The following is a 27,675-nucleotide window of genomic DNA, read 5'->3' as shown; positions in this document are numbered from 1 at the left end:
AACAGGGGCACGGCTGGAGACGAGCTGAATCTCTCAGCCTTAGACCGCACTAATCGGATAACAAACGGCAACAATATGCTGGAGGCTGCTGGGGTTCAGCCTGATCTTAACGAGATACTTCCGGCTTCTTGGCTCTGATTGAGTTACACCTTCAGATTCCCGAGAGAGAGAGAGACTCAATTATCCACTGCAACCGACTCTCACTCTCCTGCCTCCCGGTTCTTATTTCAAGATTATCGAGGCCTGCATTCCAATCGTTCTTTTCACTTCAGCAAAAAAAGAAAATCAGTGTTAGACGCTGTTTCTCAGATAAGGCCACGAATAAGACAGCCAACCAAGCAACCGGAGCTCGTTCTGCCACGTGCAAGAAAAAGGACCCTCTACTCGGAGTAACACATACCTGCTGAAAAACTCCATTCCCCTAGATGCCTTTCGTACACACGTTAAGGAAGGAGGCTGGGAGTTGAGAGCTCAAAGGGTGGGAGGGACGGGTGTACGTGCTTGGGGTGTAGGATTCAACCTCCAAGCACTGTACAACCAACCCCAAACACCACCAGGAGTGACGCCCCTCCAAGCACGGAGTCAGTAAGAGCTCTCAAGCAGTGCCGGAAGTGGGGCACATCAATTATTTCTCCTGTACGCACGATCTCCCGGATCTGCTCCGGAGAGAGCAGTGAAGGGGTCCCTTCGTAGGCACGGGCTCAAGGTGTGCAGCGTGAGAAGGCATTGACAAACAAGAGGTGTGGAGATTGACGATGGATTTCTCTTTCTCGCTCCATTCCTTCTCCTCCTGACTGCAAATCACTGGATCTCTGCTGCTGTTGAGACTCCCCTCTATCTGCCAGTTCCTTAAAATAGTCACATTTCTCTTTAGTCACCAGCTCATTTATCCTGGAAAACGAAGGGAACCCCGCCGAGAGAGCCGAGGCCCCCCCGATTCCAGACGGAGATTAGGAATGCGGGCCCCGGCTCACACAGGACACAGCATGTGGATGGACGGGTGGGGAGGCAGACGGGCCACTCGGTGAGAGAACACCTCCGTGGGACATGTGCCACGACAGCCTCCTCACTTGCCAGCATGCACTTTCCCTACTAAATGAGATGAGATTTTTCCAGGGGCTCCCTCCGTCCGGGGTGACGTTTCCTGGGGAATGACAATTACCCATGTACAAAGCCACTGCTGGGTGGACGGCCGGGCCGGCTTATTGCCGGGACGGAGACCAGCTTCCGCTGATTCAAACAGGCACCGCAGCAAAGATCACAAGGCATCCCCTTGTTCATGCATTTGCAGATTGCTCTGGAAAAGTGGAACGCAGAGCGCTCCATCTGCAAAAGCCAGGGTTTGTGTGCATCGAGTTCTTTACCCTTAGTGGTAAGGGCTGTGCAAGTGTGCTCGTGTGTGTGTATGTGCAGGCGTGTATGTGTGCACGTGTGTGTACGTGTGCATGTGTGTGCGTGCATGTGTGTGTACACGAGCACGTGGGTATGTGTGTGCCTGTGTGGTGTACATGTGTGTGTGCATGTATATGTGCATGTGTGTGTGCGCATGTGTACGTGTACATGTGCGTGTGTGTGTGTGTGTGTGTGTGTGTGTGACCCCTTCCTGTGCTTTATACAATTCCCTCCCCCACCTCTGCCAGGGTCCATGCCAGGCTGTGGAACCAACACTGAACCAACAGAGGCTGGCATAGATCCAGGGGCTCCCCTCTCCAGGGAAGGGTCAGTGACACCCCAACCTCTACCTGCTGCTAGTAGCCGGCATGCTTGCCCCCACTGGCAGTGCTCCTGGCTCTGTGCTCAGGGATCACTCCTGGCAGGGTTTGTGGGACAACACGGGATGCTGGGACCGAATCAGGGTCAGCCCCAACCAACCAAGGCCGCTGTACTATTATCTCTCCAAATATCGAATGCACCCGGGGTGCTGGTTGGGCCCCGCCATGCCCCCTGCCTGCCCCCCGACTCCAGTCCCCCACCACTGACGAGCACCCCAGGCTCAGAAACACAGCTGCGGTTTCCAAGTTTGGACAAAGGCGCCAAGTTCTCCTGCTTTCCGGGTCCCGAAGCCCAGGCAGGGCACATGAGTCCTGTGGAATCTAAGGCCAGGTGGGGCGGGGGGGGAGGGGCTGCAGCTCGGGGGCATGGGGGTGCCCAGGAGCCGCTCCAGTTCCTGCTCCTAGCAAGCCCAGCTAACGAACGGACCGCTGCCCACCGTGAAGGCCGTGGCCCCGCATTTCTAACGCCCCCCCCCCACCAGGTGCCGTCCAGGCAGCTGAGGGCAGGAGCCCTTGTACTTGGTGGCACAAAGCGACCGAGTGGGAGCTTAGACACGCCTCTGACGCCCCCAGAAACCGCAAGGCCGGCAGGTGTGGTCCGCGCTGAGAGGTTCGTCCGTTTCCCTCTGGAGATGCAAAGGCACGGCGGGAGCTGAGGCCCCAAAGCAGGCAGGCCTCCTCGGAAGCCGCCCACATCACCCCACTGGCGCGTGGGGGCGTGGCCTGAGCACTGCTGGTGAGGGGACTAGGAGGTGTCGGGGAGCAGAACTGGGGCTCCGCGTGCCTCTCACAGGTGGGCGCCCCTCGCTAGAGCGAGCTCTGTCTCCCCTCGACCAGCCTTCACCCCCGCCCTCTGGGGGCCGACTCACGGGCCCCCTCGTGGCCCCTGTGCCTGAGCAAGGCAGGCTGCAGACGACCCTCTCAGAAGCAACCCTCAGGCCAGCCTCCGCCGCAAGCACTTCCTGCGTGGGACTTTCATTACTCCTCACCAGAAGGCTGAGGTAGGGATCGGGGGTGGCAAGAGGAAACCGAGGCACAGAGAAGATAAGATCTCCCCGGTCCGGCAGCTGGTTAGGGGGTAGCTCTGGGGTTCCAGCTGGGGCGCCAGGCTTCGGGACAGACCTACGTGCTCGACCAGGCCAGACAGTGTGGGGCTTGGGGTTTTTGTTTTCTCCTTTTGGGTCGCACCTGGCCGATGCTTGGGGGTTACTCCTGGCTCTGCACTCAGGAACTACTCCTGGCAGTGCTCGGGGGACCACATGGGATGCTGGGGATGGAACTTGGGTCGGCCGCGTGCAAGGCCAACGCCCTCCCCGCTGTGCTAATGCTCTGGCCCCCAGGCCCCGCCGTGTGCCCACAGACATCAGGCCCTTCTCTCAGCCCTCCCCAAACACCAGGTCCAAGCAAGCCCGGGGCTGGTGGAGTGATCAGAAGCCGAGAACTGAACCCACAGGACGTGCTTATAGCCGGATGTGGCTGGGGATGCCCCACGGGGTACGAGGGGAGACGCAACAAGCTCGAAGGGCTCTCTCTCTCCCTCTCTCTCTCTCTCTCTCTCTCTCTCTCTCTCTCTCTCTCTCTCTCTCTCTCTGTGTCCCTCCCTCTTCAGCTCAGAGAGATCTCTCTGTCTCTGTCTCCCTCTCTCTCAGCTCAGAGGGATCTCTCTCTTTCTCTCTCTTCCTCTCTCAGCTCAGAGGGATCTCTCTCTGTCTCTGTCTCCCTCTCTCTCTCAGCTCAGAGAGATCTCTCTGTCTCTGTCTCCCTCTCTCTCTCAGCTCAGAGGGATCTCTCTCTCTTCCTCTCTCAGCTCACAGGGATCTTTCTCTGTCTCTGTCTCCCTTTCTCTCTCAGCTCAGAGGGCTGTCTCTCTCTCTCTCTCAGCTCAGAGTGATTTCTCTCCCTCTTAGCTCAGAGGGATCTCTCTGTCTCTGTCTCTGAGCTCAGAGAGATCTCTCTTTCCCTCTCAGCTCAGAGGGATCTCCTTCTCTGTCTCTGTCTCTCTCAGCTCAGGGGGATCTCTCTCCCCACCCCCCTCTATATATATATATATATATATATATATATATATATATATATATATATATCAGTTCGGAGTGATCTCTCTCCGCTCAGTGATATCTCTCTGTCTCTGTCTGTCTGTCTGTCTGTCTCTCTCCCTCCAACACTCCAGTGACGGCCAGTAATGAATCTGTGCCAGCTCTGTGGCTCGAAACCCTTGGTTTAAGGCAGAGACGAGGAAATGCTGCCACAGGCCGTGTTCTGGAGCCTGCCCGGGCACCATACCCCGCGGCCTGTTCCGGAAAGTTCCCCTCCCCGCCAGAGCTGCCCCCCCACCTGTCACAGCTGGATCGAGGCCAAGAGGGTGGCGTCTGCAGGCAGCAGAGAGGTGGTGGAGCTCAGGGATCCAGAACACACAGACGGGCGGGGAGCCTGGGGCGCCTGACCCCCTGGAAGGCAGCGGCACAGCCGAAGGCAGGCCTCACGCCGCCTGGCCCTGCCCCGCCCCAGCAGACGCGGGTGGGTGGAGGTGGGGGGCAAGGCTCTGACCCGAGAGAGGCATTGCCCCTCTCCCCTCTGCCAGAACCCAACAGCTCCGGCCGCAGGCACGAAGGCACACACACACACACACACACACACACACACAGCCACTGGCACACACCCGGTGTGGCTTCACGCATGTGAGCACAGACCCTCTCACCTGCTCCAGGCAACCGGCCCCTCTCTCTCTCCTCCGGCATCGCCCACTGAAGTCACAGGGACTCGGAAGCCTGACGGTGTCCTGGGCCTGACTGTCCGAGCTGAGAGCAAGGGCATCTTTGTCTTCCAAGCCCTGGTGTCTCGCCGAGGGTGAGGGTCGTACACACGGGAGGCAGCCAGGGTTGACTGGTACCCCGAGTCGAACACAGAGGCGGAAAAACCAAACTCCCTCTGAACCCAAGCTCACCGGCAAGCAGGGCCACTGCAATGTAAGTGGCTAAAACGAAGTCCCCGCTGGCAGAGCTCAAGGCCCGACCCAACAGGATCTGGGTCTTCATTAAAAAGACTAATTATGTGGGGGCCGGAGTGATAGCACAGTGGGTAAGGCGTTTGCCTTGCACGCAGCTGACCTGGGTTGGATTCCCAGCATCCCATGCGGTCCTGTGAGCACCGCCAGGAGTAACCCCTGTGCATCACTGGTGTGACCCAAAAACAAAACAAAACAAAAAAAGAAAGAAAGCAAAAAAAGAAAGACTAACGTGGACACACACACACACACACACACACACACACACACACTCAGAGCCCAAGGCAATGCTTCCAAAGCCCAGAACATCACAGATCACCAGCAAACAGCTGGTGCCGACCAAAGAGCAGGAGCCAAGGAGGGACCCACCCTGCCCAGACCTTATGTCAGGGTTACGGCCGCCCCAGAGTGTTTCAGGCCCGTCTGTGGGCTCGGCTGGCGGCCCTGACACTGAGCAGAGACTCGGAAGAGGTGGGGAAGCGTTTCGGCTCCACGTCTCTGCAGGCTCACCACGTTCCTTCCTCTCTGTGACTCGGGGAGGGCGGAGGGAAGGAGAGTGGGGAGCGGGGGAAATGGAGCCAACGGGCGAGGCAGGCTTGGAACAACTGCCCAGCCCAGCCGCAATCGGGCCCGTGACTCAGTGTCCCCAGCTCCTTCACGGGGTCGAGCAGCATCAGGCCTCGTCCACACAGTCATGGAGCGCCTCTTCCGTGTCTCCTTAGCTCCCTGGGAGCAAATACACACAGCCTGCACACACGCATGGGCAGGGGGGCCAGGCGGGGTTCTGAGACACCCCTCCCGCCCCTCTGGCCATATATGGACACTGACCATTAGGCCAACCCACACTAAGACGCGCACAGATGAAGCAGAAACAAAGACAAAAATGATGGTGATGAATTCTTACTGATTATGGGAAGAAACATTAAGTTAGGGGTAGACTGAGTCAGCTACATAATATCAAAAAGAACATCATCTGCTTTCTTTTGATTTTCTTTTTTTTTTTTTTAACAGAGGGGGCACATGTTTAGGCTTATTCCTGGCTCTGCTCTCAGTAATCACTTCTGATGGGGTTTGGGTGACCATAAGAGGAGCTAGGGACCTCCTATGGACTCCCCCCCGCCCCCAAGCCATGTGTAAGACATGCGTCTAACCCACTGTACTATTTCACTGGCACTCTCATTGCTTTTTAAAATGCAGCAGCTGGAAAAGTTCCCGTTTGCCTCCTCTGGCTGGGAGGCAGGACTCATCTCAGGTCAGCCTCAGAGTAGGAAGGGGAGGGGTGGGGGTCGGGGAGCCACTGCTGAAGCTTCACCTGAGCTTAAGAAACATCATCTAAGCCAGCAGGGGCTGAGCAGTTTGCCCCGTGTCTGAAGTGGCCTGCATACTTTGCTATTTAAGTCTCTTCATAACTTTGTTTCTCCTCGACAAATGAGGTTTCCAGAGCTGGAGACGTTTTTTCGGCTGACTGCCCCCGATTTCACGGCACTCAGGGGTGGAGAGAGATGGAAAGCCCCTTTTCCTACCAGGATGAATGCGGATCCCCCTCTCCCCCGCCCCTCTGCCACATCTGTTCTATCGAGTCGTGGAGAATCAGCAAGGGCTTTATTTCAGCTAGATCCATTCCCATCCGGTTACAACTCAGTGGACCGAGCAACCCGCCTGAGCGTTGTGACTTACAGAAAAATCAAATCGCACGGAAGTCTCTGCTAATGCAAGGTGCTTCTGGAACCAACTTTCCCAAAGAGGCTGATTTGACAGCTGCGTGTCTCTCCCGGCAAACTGCCCAGGTCATTTGGTCACGCGCATGTCACTCTTATGTCGGAATACACACCGGAGTCTATTTGCACAGCAAGACCCCGTTAGCACCCAGCACTGCAGCTCCAGAGCTGAACACTTCGGTCCGATGAGGCTTCCTCGAGCAGGACAGCCGCCAAAAACGACGGCGGGGATGACTGAGGACCCGCGGGCAAGACGACAGAGATCTCATTAACACTGCCCAGAGACGGAGTCTCGTGCTGGCTGCTCTTTACCCAGGCACCCAGCTAGACACAGCGTTTGACATGCACAAGCATGGGAGAACTTAAAACTTGACTGCTACATCTACCCATTTCTCAGGATATGGGCTGTAGGAACAGACAGACAGACAGACAGACAGACAGACACACACACACACACACACACACACACACACACACACACACTCCCACGACCTTATAAATCAGCGCACCGAGCTCACGTAGTCACGAAGTCTGCCACACACAAACCATACATCACACGTGTTCGAAAGCCTTCGAAATGAATAGTGAGCTGTTTCCAGGCCGGAGGAAACCATCTATCTTCTTCACATTCTGTGAAATTCCCAGCGTGCACCTGCAGAAAGCCCGCGACCCCACGGCAGTGGTTCAGGTCCCCTAAGGAGGCTCAACTTGACTCAGATTGCTGAGGTTTGCCGACTACACCAGTTTGGCTCTGGGCATCCAGAAACGTGGTTTCCAATCTTATAGCCCAGCAAAAAAAAAAAAAAAAAAAGTTTCCATGCTCTATTTTATTTTAAACATAAGGAAACCAGAGAATGAGGTGGGGGGGTAAGGAGTGGCCTCAGGACACCCCTTTCCTCTGACCCAGACTATGGTCGCCTCCAGAACCACCATCTGACCTGATAATAATAAGAAACCTGATGCAGGGCACCTTTCAGGGCTCCAAAATAATAAAGCCCTGGGCACTAGTGGCCCCTCGGCTTGTTTTTTTTTTTTTTGCAATAGGCTTCGCTGGCCTATTGTAATTTGTGATTAATAATGAAGCATCCTCCCAAGTGCCGTGTGTAAGATGAAGTTAATGTAGTATTTCGTCCTGGCCAGCCAGCTGCCACACGGTGAGAGCGACAGTAAGTAATATCTTGGCGTCAGAAGCCCATCCACGACTCAGTCATTTAAGCGCCCTTTCGGCTGGCAGACAGCTGCTGGGTCAAGGCAAGATAATGAGACCGGCTCGTCACCGGCCAGGTGGCTGGCCATGGCGGGGCCCGCAGCCCAGAGCTGGGGGCTGCACCCTGTCTCCTCTTCCCTGCCCTCCCCCGGGTGCCTGTGCCCAGGCCCCCTATTCTTCCCAAACAATTCAGAAGGCAGATGGTCCCGTCCCCATTGCCCGCTTCACTGGGAGGCTGGAGCAGATGCTTCCAGCGCCCGTCAGATGCCCGGCACGGAATGGAGCGTGCCACTTACCCCAGCACATGTTCCCTCCACGAGGCACCTCCCAAACCTGGCATGGGGAAGCCACCTTAGAGGGCTCGTCCACCTAAAGCTGGTGCAGGCCCCATGCTGAGGCACGCGCCCACAGACCACAGGGGCGAGGCGGGGCGGGGTGGGGGGGGTTTCCAAGAGGGGGCTGGAAATAGAGTGACTGACCAGGGCATGCACCCAGAGGCATCCTATACCCACAGCAAGTGGGTTCTGGGAGAATCAGAGGCACGGGTTCTCACGCGCACGGCTTTCTAGATGCTCCAAGTCGGCGGGAACGCAGAACTGCCAGAACCCTTTACAAGGCTCGAACCCTCGGGGTGAGGCTCAGCAAGGGTCATCACCTCCAAGCCCCCTGGGGGTGGGACGGGGTCCCCACTGTGCAGCTAGCATTGCACACTGCTCGCCTTATCTCATCCAAGTCCACCTGATAATTGGAGGTGGGGCTTGCCTGAAAGACGACCCCGTTAAATAGCAGTCAGTAGCTGATTCAGAAACTGCAGAGCGCCCCCTGGGGGCACCTGGGGGGGCTTCACCCTACTGGGGGTTAAACACCAAGTCTTTTTTTTTTTTTTTTTTTTTGCTTTTTGGGTCACACCTGGCGATGCACAGGGGTTACTCCTGGCTTTACTCCTGGTTACTCCTGGCAGTGCTCAGGGGACCGTATGGGATGCTGGGAATCGAACCCGGGTCGGCCACGTGCAGGGCAAACATCCTACCCGCTGTGCTATCGCTTCAGCCCCTAAACACCAACTCTTAAGGTCCCAAAGTCCACCTGCAGTACCACAAGGGCCCCAGAGCACCACCAGACGTGGCCCCCAGCACCGCCGGGCCCACGCACGGAACTGTCCAGCCTACAAAACTAGCCTAGTAATGGGTCCCCTAGTCATTTCTTCAGAGGCAGCCCCTCCACCCCCCCAAAACACTACCCCTCTCTTTGCCCATAAGCCTTTGGGGCCTCCCCACACTGTCCCCAGTGTGACCTTCACCTGGGCACCAGCCTGGCCTCATTCTCTGTCGCACCAGGAACTGTCCTGAGTTCCACACCTGCTGTTCCTCCCCTCTGTGATGCTGTTCCCTCCTCTGCCCAGGACTGTGTGTGTGCGCGTGTGTGTGTGTATGTGTGTGTGTGTGTGTGCATGTGTATGTGTGCACACGTGTGTATGTGTGCCTGTATGTGTGTGCCTGTGTGCATGTGGATGTATGTGTGTGTGCGTGTGTGTGTGCACGCACGTGTGTGTGTGAGTCTGTGTGTATGCGCGTCCACGGGCACCTCTTCTGGGAAGCCTCCCGCCGTCCTGCTCTCGAGGGGGGAAGGCCTCCCTGGGGACCCTCCCTCACATCTGACAGAAGGCTCTCTGGGCTGGGGCACGTATCTCTTTCCCCTGTTTATTCCGCTACGTCGACTGTGAGAGACGAGTGTTGGCAGAGCCGGGAAGGCATCTGGGCTGGGCGAGGAGGCAGCCGGGCTCTGCGGAGCTGAGCGATGGCCTGCTCCCACATCCAACCGGGGGTGCCGGCCTGCAGCAGAGTTCCTAGGCTAGGGGTGGGCAGCTCGGGACTCTGGCCTGGCGAGGCTCTGGCCAGGAGGAAACGCTGCGTCCAGGACTGCGGAAGCAAACCTAAATCTTCTCCACGAGGGTTTTCATGTCTCCCAGGGAGCCCAGAACACAGTGGTGGCCGGGATCGCCACCGTAGGGCGGTTTCTGAAGGTTTAAGCTCGAGGCCCCATAGGCCCTTTAAGCCAGTAAGTCACCTTCTGAGCCCCCCAAAATTAACTCAAACAGCAAGTACCCATTAGACAGCACCTCAGGCCCCAGCCCCTGCAGTGTCTGGGTCACAGCCCCCCATTCAGGTCTCAGCGGGGGTCCCTGGGAAGAAAAACTCAAGAAAGCCCCTCAAAGATTAGGGATCACCTGACCAAGGACGGGCTGTGGGAGCACCTCTTGGCCTCCCGTGACCTCGCCCCACCCAGGGGCCTGGTGAAGCACTCCAGCGTTCAGAACCTCAGTCGATAGGCCGACACGTAGGGGGGTCCGGGGCGCCTTCCAGGGACTGCTGGGCACGCATAAAGCGTCTACAAGAACCACCAGTGTCCCTCGGCCTTTTTTCCCACCGGGACCCCCTTCCGACCTGGATTCCTTCCTGGAGCCCCCTCGGTCCTGCCACTGGCCCCCTCATTTCATGCCGGGGGCCCCCATCAACACATATTCAATGATGGTCCCCTCGGGATATTCTGGGGGTTATTTGGTCCCTCCTCCCAATTGAAAAATGCTGTATTAGACTATTGGCAAAAAGCAAATCTTCTTCCTCTTCCTCTTCTCTGCACTTCCTCCCTGCACCGCCCCAGCCCATCGGGTCACAGAGACTCAGCTGTGCCCCACGATCTTTCCCCTCATCCTTCCTCCTTTTTGTTGGGAGTGGGGTTCCCACGCAGTGCTCAGGGGCCACACCTGGCTCAGTGCTCAGAGAGCACATCTGGGATTGTCGGCAGATCAGACGCAGCACTGGGATTCAAACCAGGGTCGTGGCCGCAGCCAGGTGCTGGGCACGCATCTCTGCCTCCATACCATCCCTCCGGCCCTCGGTGTCTTCACTGCTCTCCAGTGGTGCCCCCAGGATACCGCCAGGCCTTCTCGAAGGTGGGGGAGTTGTCCCCCACCTCTCTCGTGGCCCCCCAGGGACAGCTGCCCAGCCCTGGCTCCAACGTGCCCCGTGCCCCGTCTCCAGCCTCTGCACACTGACCGAGGCCGGGCATCTGTCTCCTTGGAACGGGGTAATCACAAAGCAAGAGGAAGCTAAAGAAAGCAGCAGAGAGGGCAGGGCTGAACCACATGAGTGAGGCCGGGAGGGTGGCAGGCAACCCACAAGAGGTCCCGGCGGTGGGCGACGCAGGAGGACAAGCTGTCTCGCCCTCGCTGGCATTTCGGGGGCAATTACGCCCTACGGATGGCTGCTGGCACAGCCTGGCCCGCGCGCACACACAGATGTGAACACGGTTCACAAAGACGCAGCTGGCAACTCCTGAACTTTCGGTGACTTGGCTCCGGCTGATCGGGTGGGCAATTACGTTTTATTTTGGGGCCAGGCAGACAGCAGAGAACCAGGAAAATTATAAGACACCAGAGCACACTTTCTCTAAGAATAACGACTACGAACTTTTTTTTTTTCTTTTTCAAACCAATTGTTGGTTCAGTGGTGAGGCGTTTGCAAGGCACTAAAATAAAAACTGAAAACCTTGGACAAGAGAATCAGATTGGAGCCAATTTTCCTAAGGGAGCTTTTAAGCCTTTGTCCAATAAAGAATTTGGACTCTTTCTCCCTTTTTTTTTTCCCCCCTTTTTTTCTTGAGAGGAGTCGGGATGATTTCTGCCAAGGGAAAATTACCGTCTCTGTGAAGAGAACAGAGTTAAGAAACGCTCTACACGATTCTGTCCCCACCCTGGAGCTGAATACTTCCTGCTTCTTACCAGGTAGGAACTATGAGGTTAGGCTGGTGTGTGAGTGCATGGTCAGGATTGGTTCCGGGCACATCCCGAGCCCCCAAGGACCACTAAGGGCTGACCCCTGCAAGCACCACACCAGAAAAAGACCCTCCAGCACCACTGGTTGTGGTCCCCCTAAAAAAGAGACAGATTTCAGGCAAATACAGCACCATCCTGACATTTGCTTTCCTATACCTGAAATGGGGTGCAGTGCCCAAGGTGCGGTGTACTATAGGCTGAGGAATTTCTACACACGCCAGCGTGCTGGCCTTTGGTTTCTGGACAGTCACTCAGATGGGGACTTTCTTGCCTCAGAAACGGGTGGTTTCTGTTCGTCCCGAACAAATGGTTCCTTTGCCCCAGGTTACTGAGCCCGGTAAGTGGGCCAAATCAAAAGGGTATTGTTACAGCGCAACCGACTTGAGGAGACGGTCTGGGGGCTGCCTCAGTGATAATATCCCCCTGGGCCAGCAGCCGGGCTGACAGCTTGGCCGATGGGGACATGAGGGTCCACCATCAAGCCTGACAGGGACAAGCATGTCCACGTCTCAGGGCCTCAACAGGCTCCTGTCCTCCAAAGCCCCCTCGGCCCCCTTGTGTCCCGAGGCACGGGCATCAGGGCAATGGACCAGAACTGTAGCCGGTCAAGGAATCTGGTCCGGGAAGGAAGAGCATTCCCGAGGAAATGAGGAGAACTTCCTGAGGGAACACTCTCTGAGGGGTGGGGACCACCCCACAACTGATGCCCCCCCAAAGCCAGTGGGGAGGTCCACAGGCAGGAGCTGAGGTCTGGACTCGCCTCTTCCCATCGCAGGCTCCTGGGGCACCCCGCTAGGCTGGCCAGACGCTGCCCAGGAGTCGACACAGGCCCAGGCAGGTCGGACGGTCGGACGCGGCCCCAAAACATCCTGCGCCCAGGCCGGGTCCCCGCTTCAGAAACAGGCTCTTCCCAGCCTGTGGCGTCGCCTGTAAAAACTCCTCGTCAGAGCCACAGGGCATGTGGGCAGAGGGTGGTGAGCCCCAGCCGGGCACCCGGAAAACCTCTGTCAAAGGTGGGGTGCAGGCTGGCTGGGAAGGGGGCTTGAGCCCCAACAGAAGCCCTGAACAGGTACGCCTCAGGCAGGCCGGGTTCCAGAGCTCTGAGAAAAAGCAGATCCTGTTGCAACCCAACAGACAAATCCCTCTGATTGCCCAGAGCCAATAAGACTTGGGGTTCTACCAAGCTGGAGTCCATTCAGGGTATTGTAGCCTGGTGTCCCCAACAAAACATTGCTAAGCAACATCGAAGCCAGCAGGAAAATGGCACAATTGGCACGACTGACCTGCCCTCGTGCCTCTCAACTGTCTCATCTGGAAGGACAGCCCTTCCCTGGCACACAGTAAAGCTACATACAAAGCAGGTGGAGGCGAAAGGGCGTCAGCATCTAACGCCCTGCTGGGTTCAGAAGGCCCAGAGTGGAGCCGTGGGAACTGAGTTTGCAGCAGCCCGGGGCTTCTGACCGCATCACACCGGAGCTCCTCAGCGATGGGGTGCACGAGTGTGTGTGTATGTGCGTGTGAGCATGTGTACATGTGCACGTGTCTGAGTATGCACACATGCATGTATGCATGTGTGCATACATGTGTGGCACATGCATGGCTGTGTACATGTGCACACACGTGTATGCATGTGTGCACATGTGAGCATGCAAGTGTGTGCACATATGCATGTTCATGTGTGCACATGTAGGTATGCAAGTGCATATGTGCATACATGTGTGCGCATGTGCATATGTGGTATGTGCTTAGTGAAGTCACCTCAGATGCACAAATACAGGTGCCCCTTTCCCAGAGGGAGGACAGATGAGAGATGGGAAATGTGGGCTCAGCATGTGTGTGTGTATGTGTGTGTGTGTGTATCTATCTGTCTGTCTGTCCGTCTATCTGTCTATCAGTCTGTCTGTCTATCCAGAGAGAGTACAGACAGGTGAGAGGTGGGAGATGTGGGTTTGTGTCTGTGTCTATCAGTCTGTCTGTCCAGAGGGAGGACAGACAGGTAAGAGGTGAGAGATGTGGGCTCAGCAAGCTCTCAGGCCCAAGCCTCAGCCAGGCTTCTGCAAACTCAGCACCGCTGAGGGCAAGCACTACCTTCCCCCACCACACACCTGGGGCCACAGAGCCACAAAATGAAGCAGCCGATACAAAAGCTCTAAGGCGGGAGCTGAAGCAGCTACCGAAGCCCACAGTATCTCCACTACTTGTTCCTCCCCCATTCTTGGTGCTAAGCCCTAACTAATAGCCCTGTAGAAGACCCAACCCCCAAGCCCCATCAAGACCACCAGGCATCAATCATCACCATGGCAACCAGGCTGCCTCCCTCAGCTCCCAGCTCCCCGTGGATGACACAGTTCCTAAAAGTCTGCTTTGCTTCAAGAGACTTTCCCATAACCACGTCCAATTTACTGAGAGCATCACTGAGCCCCTCCACATGCTCAGTCTTGACAAACAGGCTCCAAGCTGGAACTCCTGGGGCATCGTCGTTGGCTTTCAGAACCACCCCTGGGGTCCGGGTGGCACCTTCACCACACCTGAGCTTTCCCGGAGGCTGCCGAGAGGGAGGTGGCAAGGCACTGCGGGCTCTTACAGGCCCAGCAGTGGCTGCAAAACCCAAGCAGGTCAGGAAGCCTCGTCCAGCAGGATGTCAGAGCATCCCTGTAAATGTGAGCATCTCGAACTTCGGGCCCCATTAGACAGAAGAAGGGGACACAGCGAAAACCAGCACGGAAGAGGACGAGTCAGACAGTGAGGATGTTGTCTTAAATCTCCCCCAAAGCAGCATTCCTGGGCTTGGGGGTCCTCTCTGCCCCTTGCAGCTTACCTGGGTGGGGTTGTAGAGCTCCTGCAGCGGACTCCGAGAGCCCTTCCGGCAGCAGATGTCCACGCCAAAGGGGTTCCTCCGCATGACTGGGGAGAGAAAGCGAAGGCTCATCAGAAACAGACGCACAGGGAAGGCGGGCGAGGTGACCAAGCAAAAGGGTGCCAAGGAGCAAAGGAGAAAGAGGGGAAGCGTCAGAGGTGACTTCCTGCAGGAAAGACCCCATGCATGTCCTGGGGCCATCTCGTCTACCCCAACCTTCAGGCCACCACTCTGGAAGCTTCTAAATACATAAATCAGTGGCTGTTCGGGGCTGGAGAAATAGCACAGCGGGTAAGGTGTTTGTGTTTGCCTTGCACGAAGCCAACCCGGGTTCGATTCCCAGCATCCCATATGGTTCCCTGAGCACTGCCAGGGGGTAATTCCTGAGTGCAGAGCCAGGAGTAACCCCTGTGCATCACCAGGTGTGACCCAAAAAAGAAAAAAAAAATCAGTGGCTGTTCTGGCCAGCTGGAACGATAGCCGACCCGTGTTCGATTCCTCCACTCTCCTCGGAGAGCCCTGCAAGCTACCGAGAGTATCGAACCCGCACGGCAGAGCCTGGCAAGCTACCCGTGGCATATTGGATATGCCAAAAACAGTAACAATAAGTCTCACAATGAGAGACTGGTGCCCGCTCGAACAAATCAATGAGCAACGGGATGACAGTGACAGTGACAGTTCTGGCCAGAAGGACCTGGGGGGAAAAGCCCAAGAGAGACATCTGGAGTTCCTTGAAATGAAACAATCTACAAAAGGGGGAAGAGTGGAATAAAATCCCACCACCAGTGACAAGCTCACTCTCCCGGTTCCTAAGGGACCAGGTAGATTGTACCCACAAGACCCTCCCTTGAGCGAAGGCCTGGCCTTCCCAGAGCCTCTCGCCGATACGTCTTCTGTGATCGGTCCGTGTTTCTCCACGCATTTGAGGGGGTGTGAAGGATATCCATCCCACGAAACAGTGAGTTGCGCTTGGGAAGGGTCAGAGGCAACAAAAATTCAAAGTGGTCTTGAACCACTGTTTGAGCAACACCCAGCAATGTTCAAGGGATACACGCCCCAGCTCTATACAGACGAGGACCAGGGACCAGGCAGGGCGAGGGACCAAGCCCAGACCTCCTGAACGCAAAGCAAGGACCCAGTCTGTTGGGCTATACCTTCACCTACGCTTTATTATTTTTTAGGATTTTCTTTTAAAGAAAAGAATCTATTTCTATGTTCTGTGACATGAATATTTTAAATGTAAAACACTTGGAGTTCAGCTGGAAGTTCCTTTCAAGCCACATCTCTTGTCAGACACGTTTTTCCAGAACTTTCTGACATTCTGTCCTTCCCTCCAGCACAGCCGGTGGAGACCGTTCAAGGTGTGTGTTGGCAAGAGGGGCTGAGGGAACTAAGTCCTCTGGCACGTGTCCATCGGTCCAGTGTTCAATCCTTCAGCTTCTTTTTGTTCTAACTGATGTGCCGGGATTGACAACACTGTTACTGACGGTTTCATTGTCACCCCCAACACGGCCCCCTCCAGCAGAGCACTCACTCCCCTCTACCCGTGCCCAGGGGACTGTCCCTTCAGGCAAGCTCAGATCACCATTTTTGTTGCCTCTGGCCAGCGGCTGCCCCCTACGTATCTTTCTAGAATGAGCCCTCTCAGGTGTAGGATATAAAGAAACAAAGAAAAATATGATTTTTTTTAATTCACATATTGGGGTGGAGAGATGGTACCATGGATAGGGTGCTTGCCTTGCACATGGCCAACCCAGGTCTGATCCCCAGCACCCCACATGATCCCCCAAGCACTGCCTAGAGTAATTCCTGACCACAGAGCCAGGAGTAACCCCTGAGCATCACTGGATGTGCTCCCCCCCAAAAAGAAATAATAAAGCACTGTCATCCCATCGTTCATTGATTTGCTCGAGCGGGCACCAGTAACGTCTCCATTGTGAGACTTGTTACTGTTTCTGGCATATTGAATACGCCACGGGGAGCTTGCCAGGCTCTGCCGTGCGGGTGAGAGACTCTCGGTAGCTTGCCGGGCTCTCTGAGAGGGACGGAGGAATCGAACCCGGGCCGGCCACGTGCAAGGCAAACGCTGCGTGCCCCTAGCTCTGTGCTGGGAGGAGGCGATCCAGAGCAAACGGCCCCACATCCCCAAGTCCGAGCCCGAGCAAGCCCGCGCGGAAGGAAACACTGCCTCTTTGTTCCTCCACGGCCGCCTGTGGGGAGAATGAAAGCCCTCCAGCGTGTTTTTCTTTCATTGATGACTTCATTTTTTCATTTCCACCCCCAGCGGGTGAGGTGTCCTCGGTATACCAGGGCATAGTGACACTCCCAGAGGAGAAACAACCGTGAGAGACGTTGTGGCCGGCCCACGGCGTGAACACGTGGCCGGGGCGGGGGGGGGGGGGAGGGGTAGGGGTGTGGGGGGGACAGCTAGACTCAGGCACTGACCGCCGAGGCACAGACCGACGGTCTCCGGGAATCCACCTGCTTGACCGGGCTTATTTTCCTAAACCCAGGTCGTTCAAGGCTGTGCTCACGTGGAGCCCCACGTGAGCAGAGGCCCTTGCCCAAGCTGTCTGCCCCCAACACCAGTCCCGGCACCTTCCCACGGCACCCCTGCAACACCAGGCTCCCTCCTTCCTCCTTCCCTTCAGCTCATATGCCGAAAGGGCTGAGCTTTATTTTTTTCTTTTTTTGGAGCTAAACTTTATTTTATTTTTATAAAGTTGTTCACAATAAGTCACTACATTTACTATTCAAACACCAATCCCACCACCATTGCACCTTCCCCCCATCATGTTTCAAGTGTCTCCACCCCAAATCCCAAACCATGTCCCCCAAAGCAGAACTGAAACAATGAACTTTGTGTTGCTCGCTATGAATGGACTGGAGCGATAGCACAGCGGGTAAGGCGTTTGCCTTGCACACGGCTGACCCAGGCTTGATTCCTCCGTCCTTCTCGGAGAGCCCTGCAAGCTACCGAGAGTATCCCGCCCGCCCGGCAGAGGCTGGCAAGCTCCCCGTGGCGTATTCCATATGCCAAAAACAGTAACAACAAGTCTTGCAATAGAGACATTACTGGTGCCCGCTTTAGCAAATTGATGATCAACGGGATGACAATGCTACAGTGCTAAAAATAATCCACTAAAGGGCAGAAGAGCTTCGTTTGCAAGTGATCGCTCCCTCACCATAACTCAATTTTTAACGCTAAATACAAAACACGTTGAAGAGGAAGTATGAGCATTTTCAAGATTCTGGCCTATTCAAGAGGAACCCACCTTGCAACCCCGATATGAAAAGACCTTACTGAGCAAGTGACCGGCCTTGGGATTCTAAGCGGAAGCCACTGCACTTACCTGGAACGCTGCCGTATCTCAGACACAAGATCCCCCCATCCGTTTGAAGAATAACACTTAATTGGTGTATTTGTCTGTAAACCAGACAACTAAAGTACTCTGAGGACATTAAGTATATGAGATTTTAAGTGCCATGCAGATTGCTAAAAGATGAAGCTTGTTAAAGGGTCAAATGTTCATTGAAGATTCCTCTAAATGTGACTGTAAAAATCTCTCACACTAGTGATCAGAAGAAGACGGGAACTGATAAAAAAGGCTGGATTCCAAGATGCATACTTTTAGATACTTAGAAGGACTGGAGCGACAGCACAGCAGGTAGGGTGTTTCCCTTGCATGTGGTTGACCCGGGTTCGATTCCCCAGTCCCTCTTGGAGAGCCTGGCAAGCTACCGAGAGTATCCCGCCTGCACAGCAGAGCCTGGCAAGCTCCCGTGGCATATGTAATATGCCAAAAACAGTAACAAGTCTCACAATGGAGTCGTTACTGGTGCCCACTTGAGCAAATTGATGAACAACGGGATGACTGTGACAGTGACAGTGACAGAAGCTCCTTTGCAGACCCCTCACATCCTCAGTGATATGAAAATACCCACATTAACAGAGGCATTAGAGAAACGGCACCTTTTGCTAGTACAAAAGTGGCTATTCCGGGGCTGGAGCAATAGCACAGGGGGTAGGGTGTTTGCCTTGCACGTGGCCAACCCGGGTTCAATTCCCAGCATCCCATATGCTCCACCAAGCACCACCAGGAGTAATTCCTGAGTGCATGAGCCAGGAGTAACCCCTGTGCATCACGGGGTGTGACCCCCCTAAAAAAATAAAGAAGTGGGTACTCCGAGTTTGGGGGGCACAGGAGAGTCCGCCCTCATCACAAATTTCTGAATCCGATGCCCCGTGAAAAGGACGTGAGGTGCGAGCAGGGAACCTGGGTCGGCCCTGAGAAGTGGCGAGCGAGGTCCCCAGCACGAAAGAGAGATGCCGGCTCTGGCAGACGCGCTGCCCTCCCACCGCCCCCCTCCACGGACAAGCCTCCGCCACCCCCCAGTGCAGTTCCTCGCCTGCAGAAGAGCTTTCCACTCCGCTCGGCACAGTCCCCCGGGAAGGTTTGGCCATTCACCTCGCCTCGGTGCAGGTAATATACTTTCCCCAGAAGTGCGGACATGCCCCAACACTTCCCCCCACACACCCCACCCCTGCAGCGGCTGGTCCACGTCTGAATTTATGACTTGAAGCCATTTATAGCTGCCGCTGGGGGTCCTCCACGGGTGTGAGGGGCTGGGTATGACGGCTGCTTGAGACAGAAAATATTCCAAGAAAATATTCATTTAAGCTGCTCATGCGTGGCAGGACATTAGTCCCACACCTCCTCGGCCCAGCCATGCCAAGCCTGGGGAGTACGAGCAGCGTTTCAGCGCCACTGCGGTGCCCCCCCACCCCGACCCCCTACACACACACACACACACACACACACACACACACACACACACACACACAGCTTGCTCAAAGCTCGCTCCCTCTGGGGGACACACAGAGTCTCAGTGAAGACCCGCAGACACTGTCCCTCATCTCTTGGCTCTCTCACGGCTGTCTGGGCAAGAACTAGGCATTAGGGCAGGCCTCTGCTCTGTCTCCCTCCGCTCTGGGGTGCCCCCGCAGCACGGCTAAACGCACCACGCTCAGGTCTGGTTAGGGCCCCTCCACCCAGCATGGCAGAACGGGTGCTTCTCTGGAAACAGGAGCTTAGCGGCTCCCGTAATTGAAGGATCGAGAGGGCCTGCAGCATTCCAGGGCGCAGGGCCCTTAGAAGAGGCAGAGAGATGCAGGGAGAGGCCCTGCGCGGGCAGGGCAGTGATGCAGCCACAAGCCAAGGCCTGCCGGGGCCCACAGAAGCTGAGAAGGGGCAGGAAGGGACTCGCCACGAGAATTTACGGATGGCATAGCCGCCTGTCCACACCCTGAGTTTGGCTTCTCACCTCCAGAACTGTCCGGGAATGTATTCCCATTGTCGGGAGCTGCTCCGTGTGTGCAGTGTTGTGGCAGTGGTCCTTTGGGACGTATGCACGGGAGCTCCCACTCCATGCAATCTTGACAACATATTCCCTGTCCTGGCTGTGGTGCAACAGTGGGAAAATGGGAATAACAGTAGAGAAGTGGGGTGGAAATGACAATCTGGGCCAAGTGTTTCGGGAGTAACTGGCCCGTGGTAAGAGCCCAGCAAACCATGATCCTCTACTTCCCCAGGGGGTCAGGAGCTACCGTTTTAAAATCCTCTTCGAGAGAAGACCATATGATCCTCCTCCGGCCCCACCAGAAATCTCACCGTGAGAGGCACGATCTATCCACACTAATCTGGGCACACGGAACCATCTCATAAATCAGAGAGGAACCCGGTGGCATCCACAGACAGAAAGGGGTGGTAATGCTCCAGGAGCCCTAACCACGCTGCTCCACACAGGCTGCTCTAGCAGGGCGGCTGTAACCACAGAGCTCAAACCGTGCGGCTCTAACCGTGCACCTCTAACCCTGCAGCTCTAACCATGCAGCTCTAACCGTGTAGCTCTAAGCATGCAGCTCTAACCATGCACCTCTAACTGTGCACCTCTAACCATGCACCACTAACCGTGCATCTCTAACCACGCGACTCTAACCGTGCACCACTAACCATGCATCTCTAACCGTGCATCTCTAACCGTGCACCTCTAACCGTGCATCTCTAACCGTGCACCACTAACCGTGCATCTCTAACCGTGCACTTCTAACCGTGCATCTCTAACCGTGCACCTCTAACCGTGCACCTCTAACTGTGCATCTCTAACTGTGCAGTTCTAACCATACGGCTCTAACCATGCATCTCTGTGCACCTCAAACGGTGCACCTCTAACCGTGCACCTCTAACCACGCATCTCTGACCATGCATCTCCAACTATGCAGCTCTAAATGTGCAGCTCTAACCGTGCATCTCTAACCGAGCATTCTAACCGTGCATCCCTAACCATGCAGCTCTAACTGTGCATCTCTAACCGCGCATTCTAACTGTGTATCCCTAACCATGCGGCTCTAACTGTGCAGCTCTAACCACACAAGCATCACTCAGTGGGCAGTTACAGACGCTGGAGTGAGGTAGCTGAGCAGACAGGCCGTGTACCTTTCTCAGCAGATGCAAGAAGTAGCCCAGCGAGCTGCCCCACCACCACCCTCCCCTACCCCCAGAGACCAGCTGCCCGCCACCACGCTTCCTTACACTTAGACGAGCTGCCCCACCACCATCCTCCCCTACCCCGGGAGACCAGCTCCCCCAGGGAGGTGCAGAGCTGTCCAAGGCAGCCAGCCAGCCACACTTCATTCCCGTGTCTGAATGAGTTGAAAATGGAAATCATCTTTTTAATTGTTCATTTGTATTATTTTTCTTCTGACAGTCTCCTGGCACAAGATGTAAACAGAGAGGAGAACACAGATTTTAAAAATCTCCCCACACGCCCAGCATCCCTAGAGCCGTGAAGATGTTTATAGCCTTGGGCTCCAGCAACCTCCCTCTGGGGAAAATCCACCAAGGGAAAACTCAACAGAGGCGACAAGATTTATGCAGAAAGATGTTTACTATAATATTTCCCTTCCAGTGGCCAAAAATGGTGGTGGTGGGGGGGGGTGAGAATCCCTCAAAGATATTTAGGAAAAGAGGGATGAAGTTAAAGGGATTGGACAGAAAGTAGGGCGCTTGCCTTGCACGTGGCCGACCCAGGTTAGACTCCTGGCACCTTCTTGGGTCCCTTGGGCACCACCAGGAGGAATGCTTCAGTACAGAGCCAGGAGAAACCACTGCGCACCGCCAGGTGTGGCCCAAAAATAAAACAGAGAAAGGGAGAGAGAGAGAGAGAGAGAGAGAGAGAGGGAGGGAGGGAGAGAGAAATCACAGTTCTCAGGTAGATCACTAATAAACCAGAGTACATGAGCTATTCCAAATACGACTGTTATTAAAGGCAATACTGTGAAGACATACAAAAGGGATTTAGTTAATTTACAGAATTCAAAATATTATGAGGCTCAGACTCTGGGCTCTATAAATAAACATATTGTTTGGAGTGCCCAAGAAATAGTACAGTGGGTAGGGTGCTTGCCCTGCACGGTGCCAATGAGTGTTTGATCCCTACAAACACATACGGTCCCCCGAGCACCATCAGGAGTCATTTCTGAGCACAGAACCAGGAGTCAACTCTGATTGCTGCCAGGTGTGGCCCAGAAAGAGAACAAAACAAAAAAAAAATCATCAAGCAGATGAAGGTTTAGAAAACAGAGTTTGCATCTGCACCAAGCAACATTTTCTAGCCAAAGACAAGAAAAGAAATGAGATGGGGGGAGGGTCAGAGAGACAGTTCAACAGGCAGTGTGCTTGCCTTGCACGTGGCCGACCTGGACGTGATCCCCAGCATCCCATACGGTCCCGAAAATCCTGCTGAGAGTGATCCCTGAGCACAAAACCAGGAGTTAAGGCCTGAGTACTACTGGGTGTGGCTCAAAATCAAACCAACAGGGGCTGGAGCAATAGCACAGCGGGTAGGGCGTTTGCCTTGCACACGGCCGACCCAGGTTCAAATCCCAGCATCCCATATGGTCCCCTGAGCACCGCCAGGAGTAATTCCTGAGTGCAGAGCCAGGAGTAACCCCTGTGCATTACCGGGTGTGACCCAAAAAGCCAAAAAAAAAAATCAACAAAAAAAAAGACATGAGACAGGTGAAGGAGATGCTTGGAGTGCGGGAAGCCAGCTCGATCCCACGCCCCGGCTAAGGGGAACCAGCTCCCCCAAGCACCCTGGGTGTGCCCCCTGCCTCAAGAAAAGAACAAAGGGGCAAAGACACAAATGGAAAGCTCTCCCCGTTTGGGTCAGGCTCATCACAACAAACCAGCTGAGTCTAGCTCCTTACACTGCAGTTGCGACCCCACACAGAGACGGGTAACTGGATGTGGACTCGGGGGAAAATTCAACACAAAAGGTTTCCTGAACACACAGCCACCAAAAGTTACTTCAAAATCAACTGCGTCATGCATAAGAGGAGTTTCTAGCAGTGCTCACCTGGCTGTATTTCTCGGGTCAGGGTTCAAGGTCCGCACTGGACCAGAGCTTGGGCAGGGTAGCTTGGTAGCTTGAGGACTGGGTAGGGTCAAGGTTCGAGGATTAGAGTAGGTCAGGTGAGGTTTCAAGGATCGGACTGGGTCAGGGGTCAAAGATTGGAGTAGGTTACATTTCAAGGATTGGGCTGGATCAGGGTTCGAGGACTGGATTGGGTTAGGGTTTAAGAATTAGGCTGCATCAGAGTACTGAGCTGGGTCAGAGTTCGAGACACTGGGTCAGGGTTCGAGGATTGAGCTGGATCAAGGTTCGAGGACAGGGCTGGGTCAGGGGTCAAGGTTCATGGATCAGGCTGGATCAGGGTCCGAGGATTCTAAGGGCCCGATGCCTCAGGGCCTAAAGAGAGTTGCAGTGCTGAGCTGAGTCCCCAAGCAGCAGCAGGAGCCGGGGGGAGGGACCATCCACCGTGGGTGGTGGGATCGAGGAGTCTCCAGGGCCTTGTCTTTACAGGAGGGAGTTGCTCCAGGCAGGGCCAATCCCAGACAAGTCGGCCTGCGGGTCCAGGCCCTCCCCTACACTGCCGGGCAGCTCCCAGGACCCTGAACAGACAGACTGCTGTGGGTCTCCTTGGAGCACGGTAACCATGGCGATACATCCATGGGCATCCCCCAGCGGAAACGGGTCGTGAGTGCTCCCACCGTCATGCGAGATGAGCTACCGTGACCGTCTGTGGGACCCGCGTGGCCCCGAGATACCACCTCTGACATATAAAAAGGCCCCATTTGTTGGGTTTTCAGGCAGAACGGTCGGGAGTTGGCCCGAGCCCCGAGCGTGGGCCGGCCTTCCCCACACACCTCCGAGGAGAACTTGGATTCTCCACAGAGGAGCCTTCTATTCTGCTAGGACGCCGGGCGCGGCGGGGCAGGTTGCCCTTGGCACTGGCCAGACAGTGAAGTCATCGTCCTGCCTGGCCCTGAAATAGAAAAGGAGCATTAAGCGGGGCTCCCTGGCCCCCTCCCCCGGCCCTCAGAGGCAGAACAAGTTGATTCGAAGAAAGCCAGAGGTTGGGAGCCGAGAGGGAGCACAGCGGGCACAGCATCTCGCTTGCACTCAGCCAGCTTGGGTTCCCTCCCGATGGTCTCCCGAGCACCGCCAGGAGTGATTCTTGAGCTCAGAGTAAAGAGTAAGCCCTGAGCACCACTGGGTGTGGCCCCCAAACAAAACACAGAGCAAGGGGCCGGAGCGATAGCACAGCGGGTAGGGCGTTTGCTTTGCACGCGGCCAACCCGGGTTTGATCCCCGGCATCCCATATGGTCCCCCAAGCACCGCCAGGAGTAATTCCTGAGTGCAAAGCCAGGAGTAACCCCTGAGCATCGCTGGGTGTGACTCCCCCCGAAAAAAAGCAAAAAAAAAAAAAAAACAGAGCAAGAGATTGAGAGCTGGAGAGTTAGTCTGGGATCCAGGCACTGACAGGCAACCCCAGTTCAATCCCCAGCACCACGTATGGACCCCCCAAGCACGGGGCCAAGAGGATCCCCTACAATCCTCAGCAAACCACGGGCTTCTGAGAAAACCATCCAGGTGGCCTTTTCCAGACCAAAAAAAAAAAAGAAGAAGAAGAAGAAAAGAAAAGAAAAGAAAAGAAAAGAAAAGAAAAGAAAAGAAAAGAAAAGAAAAGAAAAGAAAAGAAAAGATGGTCTTTCTGTGAGCACTTGCAGCCAGGCAGAGAGTGGGCATTGATTGGGTAAACACGATTGTGCGGTGCTTTGTTTGGGGGTCACCACACCCCAGGGTGTTCGGGGATCACTGCTGATGGTGCACAGGGAATCCCGCTGTGGCAGGAATCCCACCAGTCCCCCCCCATCTCGGAAAATATTCTCAATAATACCAGGCGTCCAAGGGCTCGAAGCATCAAGAACGTACACTCCTAAACATATACGCACCTAATGAAGAGCCATCAGAATATTTCAAACCGGGGCCAGAGCAATAGTACCGTAGGTATGGCAGTTGCCTTGCACCTGGCGTGCTGGCTGGTCCCCCGGAGTCCTCCAAGAGTGACCCCTGATTCAGAGGCAGGAGTAAACCCTGAAGATAGACAGGTGTGGCCCCCACACAAAATCAAAAATCCGAACAACTAAGAGACCTGAAAGAAGAAGGCGCCGGCGACATGCAGCAGCCGGAGTTCTTTCATCACACTGACCAGTAAGGCCAAAATTCAAGGAGGAAACACTGGCCTTGAAATAAAAGGAAGAGGTGGGGCTGGCAGACAGACAGAATGGTGCCCTGCGTCCCCCCAAACACTGCGATCACATTCCTCTCCGGTGCACGCCGGACATTCTCCGTGGCAGATCACAAAACGTGGGGCTACTTTTGCTGGACCATAAAAAATAATCAAGAGGACAGAAATCGTATCGAGCACCCGCTCAGCCCGCGATGCCTGGAAAACAGAAATGAATCATCACGAACAGGAAAGGGGCGGAGGGTGAGAGAGAGGGGGCGACTCAAATACTTGGAAATCAGATAAATAAGAATTTTCTGAGAAAAAAAATAAAACCAAGTAGGGAAAGGAGGTGGGGGTGAATAGTCACGGTGATAAAAGTCACTATCACTGTCACTGTCATCCTGTTGTTCATTAATTTGCTCAAGTGGGCACCAGTAATGTCTCCATTGTGAGACTTGTTACTGTTTTTGGCATATCAAATAGCCACGGGGAGCTTGCCAGGCTCTGACATGCAGGTGGGATACTCTCAGTAGCTTGCCGGGCTCTCCGAGAGGGACGGAAGAATTGAACCCGGGTCAGCCGCATGTAAGGCAAACGCCCTACCCATAAATAAAAACTGATCACTGTCAGTGTCCAGAGACCGAAGGCTGAGGTCACCTCCTCCTGGCTCTCACCCTGCACGGACAAGCTTTCTCATGTCGCTTCCCGAACGGGCTCACTGCTGAGGGTGGAGGCGTGTGTCTGGCCCTCGAGCCTCACACAGACTGAGCACTTGGGCCCAGCCGCAGTGGGGACCATCCTCCTGGATGCGTGTCCCGAGGGGGGAAGCAGCCTGCAGACCCCTCCCGCCCCACACCAAACGCTCAGCACATCTGGAGGGAAGCGAAGGCTTGGGGCATCCTTCTGAGGGTGTCCCTTGCCCGTGACTCATTGTCAGGTGTGTGAGATAAGTGTCATGGGATGGGGGGAGGTAGGGCAGCAGGGAGGGGGAGCGGTGGGGGGTGGGGCACACAGTGGGGATGGAGGGAAAGGCTCGCAGATGGCCAACGCGCGCTGTCGCACACCTACCCACCCGAGGGGAGGCTTGTTAAATGTGAAAAATGAGTCAACTTTCTCGGTGACAACAAAAGCCCCCAAGATAGGACGGGGAGAGGCAGAAACAGGGCGTGGGTGAGGGAGAGAAATGGGCCACCTGAGCCCCACACTGGGGGAAACTTAAACCCTCCGGGAGGAAGAAGGGGGTCTGGGAGCAGCTGAGTGGACGGGGTAGGGGGGACCACGAGCCACAACCCCCCAGCCTCCCCTTCATGCTCCTTTCAACCCTGCCTGCCTGTCTGTCTGTCTGTCTGTTTCTGGGTTCTGTGACTTAACCAGGCGCAGTGGAGTGGCTCCAACGGCCGAGAACTTTGCTGCCATCTGTGACCATGCCATCCTCTGCCAACTGTGAATGGAGACGATGAGGTCAGATCACGGCAGCCACCCCAGCACTGGGGGGCTTTCTGCACCACGTGTTCCGCAAGAGCACCCCATAAGATCCACAGCACCCTCCCCTGCCGTGCCAGCATCCAACCCCCAACAGCCCAGGGGCTGGGCTGGGCACCTTGGTGCCACCCCAAGAATCTGGTCCCCGGAGCTGGAGCAATAGCACAGCGGGTAGGGCGTTTGCCTTGCACATGGCTGACCCGGGTTCGATTCCCAGCATCCCATATGGTCCCCCGAGCACCGCCAGGAGTAATTCCTGAGTGCATGAGCCAGGAGTAACCCCTGTGCATCGCCGGGTGTGACCCAAAAAGAAAAAAAAAATCTGGTCCCCAATAACCGGCCTGGAATCTCCCACTTGACCCAACCACTGCAGCCTGTTCCCATGCCACAGACAGAGTTGGCCCGGGTACAAACGGCTCGCAAATCCCAGGGGGAGCTTCTCCGTACGTGGAGGGTGGGAGGGGGACCCTCCAGGGTGCGGATCTATCTCCCAGCCCCCTTGGTCATGAGGCTTTTGCCCACTCAGAGTGTCCGGCATCCTGAGACTCAGAGGCGCTCTGATGCTACAGCCCGGAGGTGACACAGCACCACGCAGGGCATTCTCAGTCCTCGGAGCCAGAATAACCCCACGGAGACACAGGTCTCGCTTCGGCTTATCGTTGTACGTGGCCTGTGGAACTGGAACCAAAACTCTCAGGCTCGACTTTGAGCTCTTCTGCCGCCTGGCTCTCCGGCCCGGGACGGGGCAGTTACTGAACCCGCCAGCCCTCCTGGGCATCTTCTGCTGTAAAATGGGAACGGGGGTGGAATTTTCTTCTCTCTGAGCTATCATGGAGCTAATGAACAATGATGAGATCACTTGAAAGAGTGCCTGACCCATTTTTTAAAATAATTCACTGAAATACTTAATAATCATACACAGACTAATACTGTGTTACAATGCATTATTTACTATCTAATGTCACACTGTGTCATCAATGTAGTAAATATACAAACGTATTTTACAATAAGGTGATATTTTATATTGTACAATATAATTCCCATAACTGGTTCTACTATATAATGCATTGATGAGATAAATAATAAACTACCCATGATTGATTGCATTGATAACAGAATTGCTGATATTAGCACTGCACTACACTGCACTGCCGTCCCAT

The 27,675-nt window shown here is 55.2% G+C and overlaps 1 protein-coding gene across 2 annotated transcripts in view; it reads right to left on the bottom strand.

The window, feature by feature from the left end:
• The window catches only part of CHST11 (carbohydrate sulfotransferase 11), a 198,019-nt gene that overhangs the window by 76,082 nt on the left and 94,262 nt on the right, over positions 1–27,675 (bottom strand). For both annotated transcript variants that reach the window (XM_055118387.1, XM_055118388.1), the window contains exon 2: positions 14,355–14,440. In XM_055118387.1, the coding sequence (XP_054974362.1) occupies positions 14,355–14,440 (86 nt within the window). The remainder of the gene's footprint in view (positions 1–14,354; positions 14,441–27,675) is intronic.

This window comes from Sorex araneus, chromosome 10, assembly GCF_027595985.1.
Source record: "Sorex araneus isolate mSorAra2 chromosome 10, mSorAra2.pri, whole genome shotgun sequence".
Classification (NCBI taxonomy): domain Eukaryota; kingdom Metazoa; phylum Chordata; class Mammalia; order Eulipotyphla; family Soricidae; genus Sorex; species Sorex araneus.
Note: the sequence above shows the minus strand (reverse complement) of the source record. Positions and strands in the feature narration are given on the sequence as shown.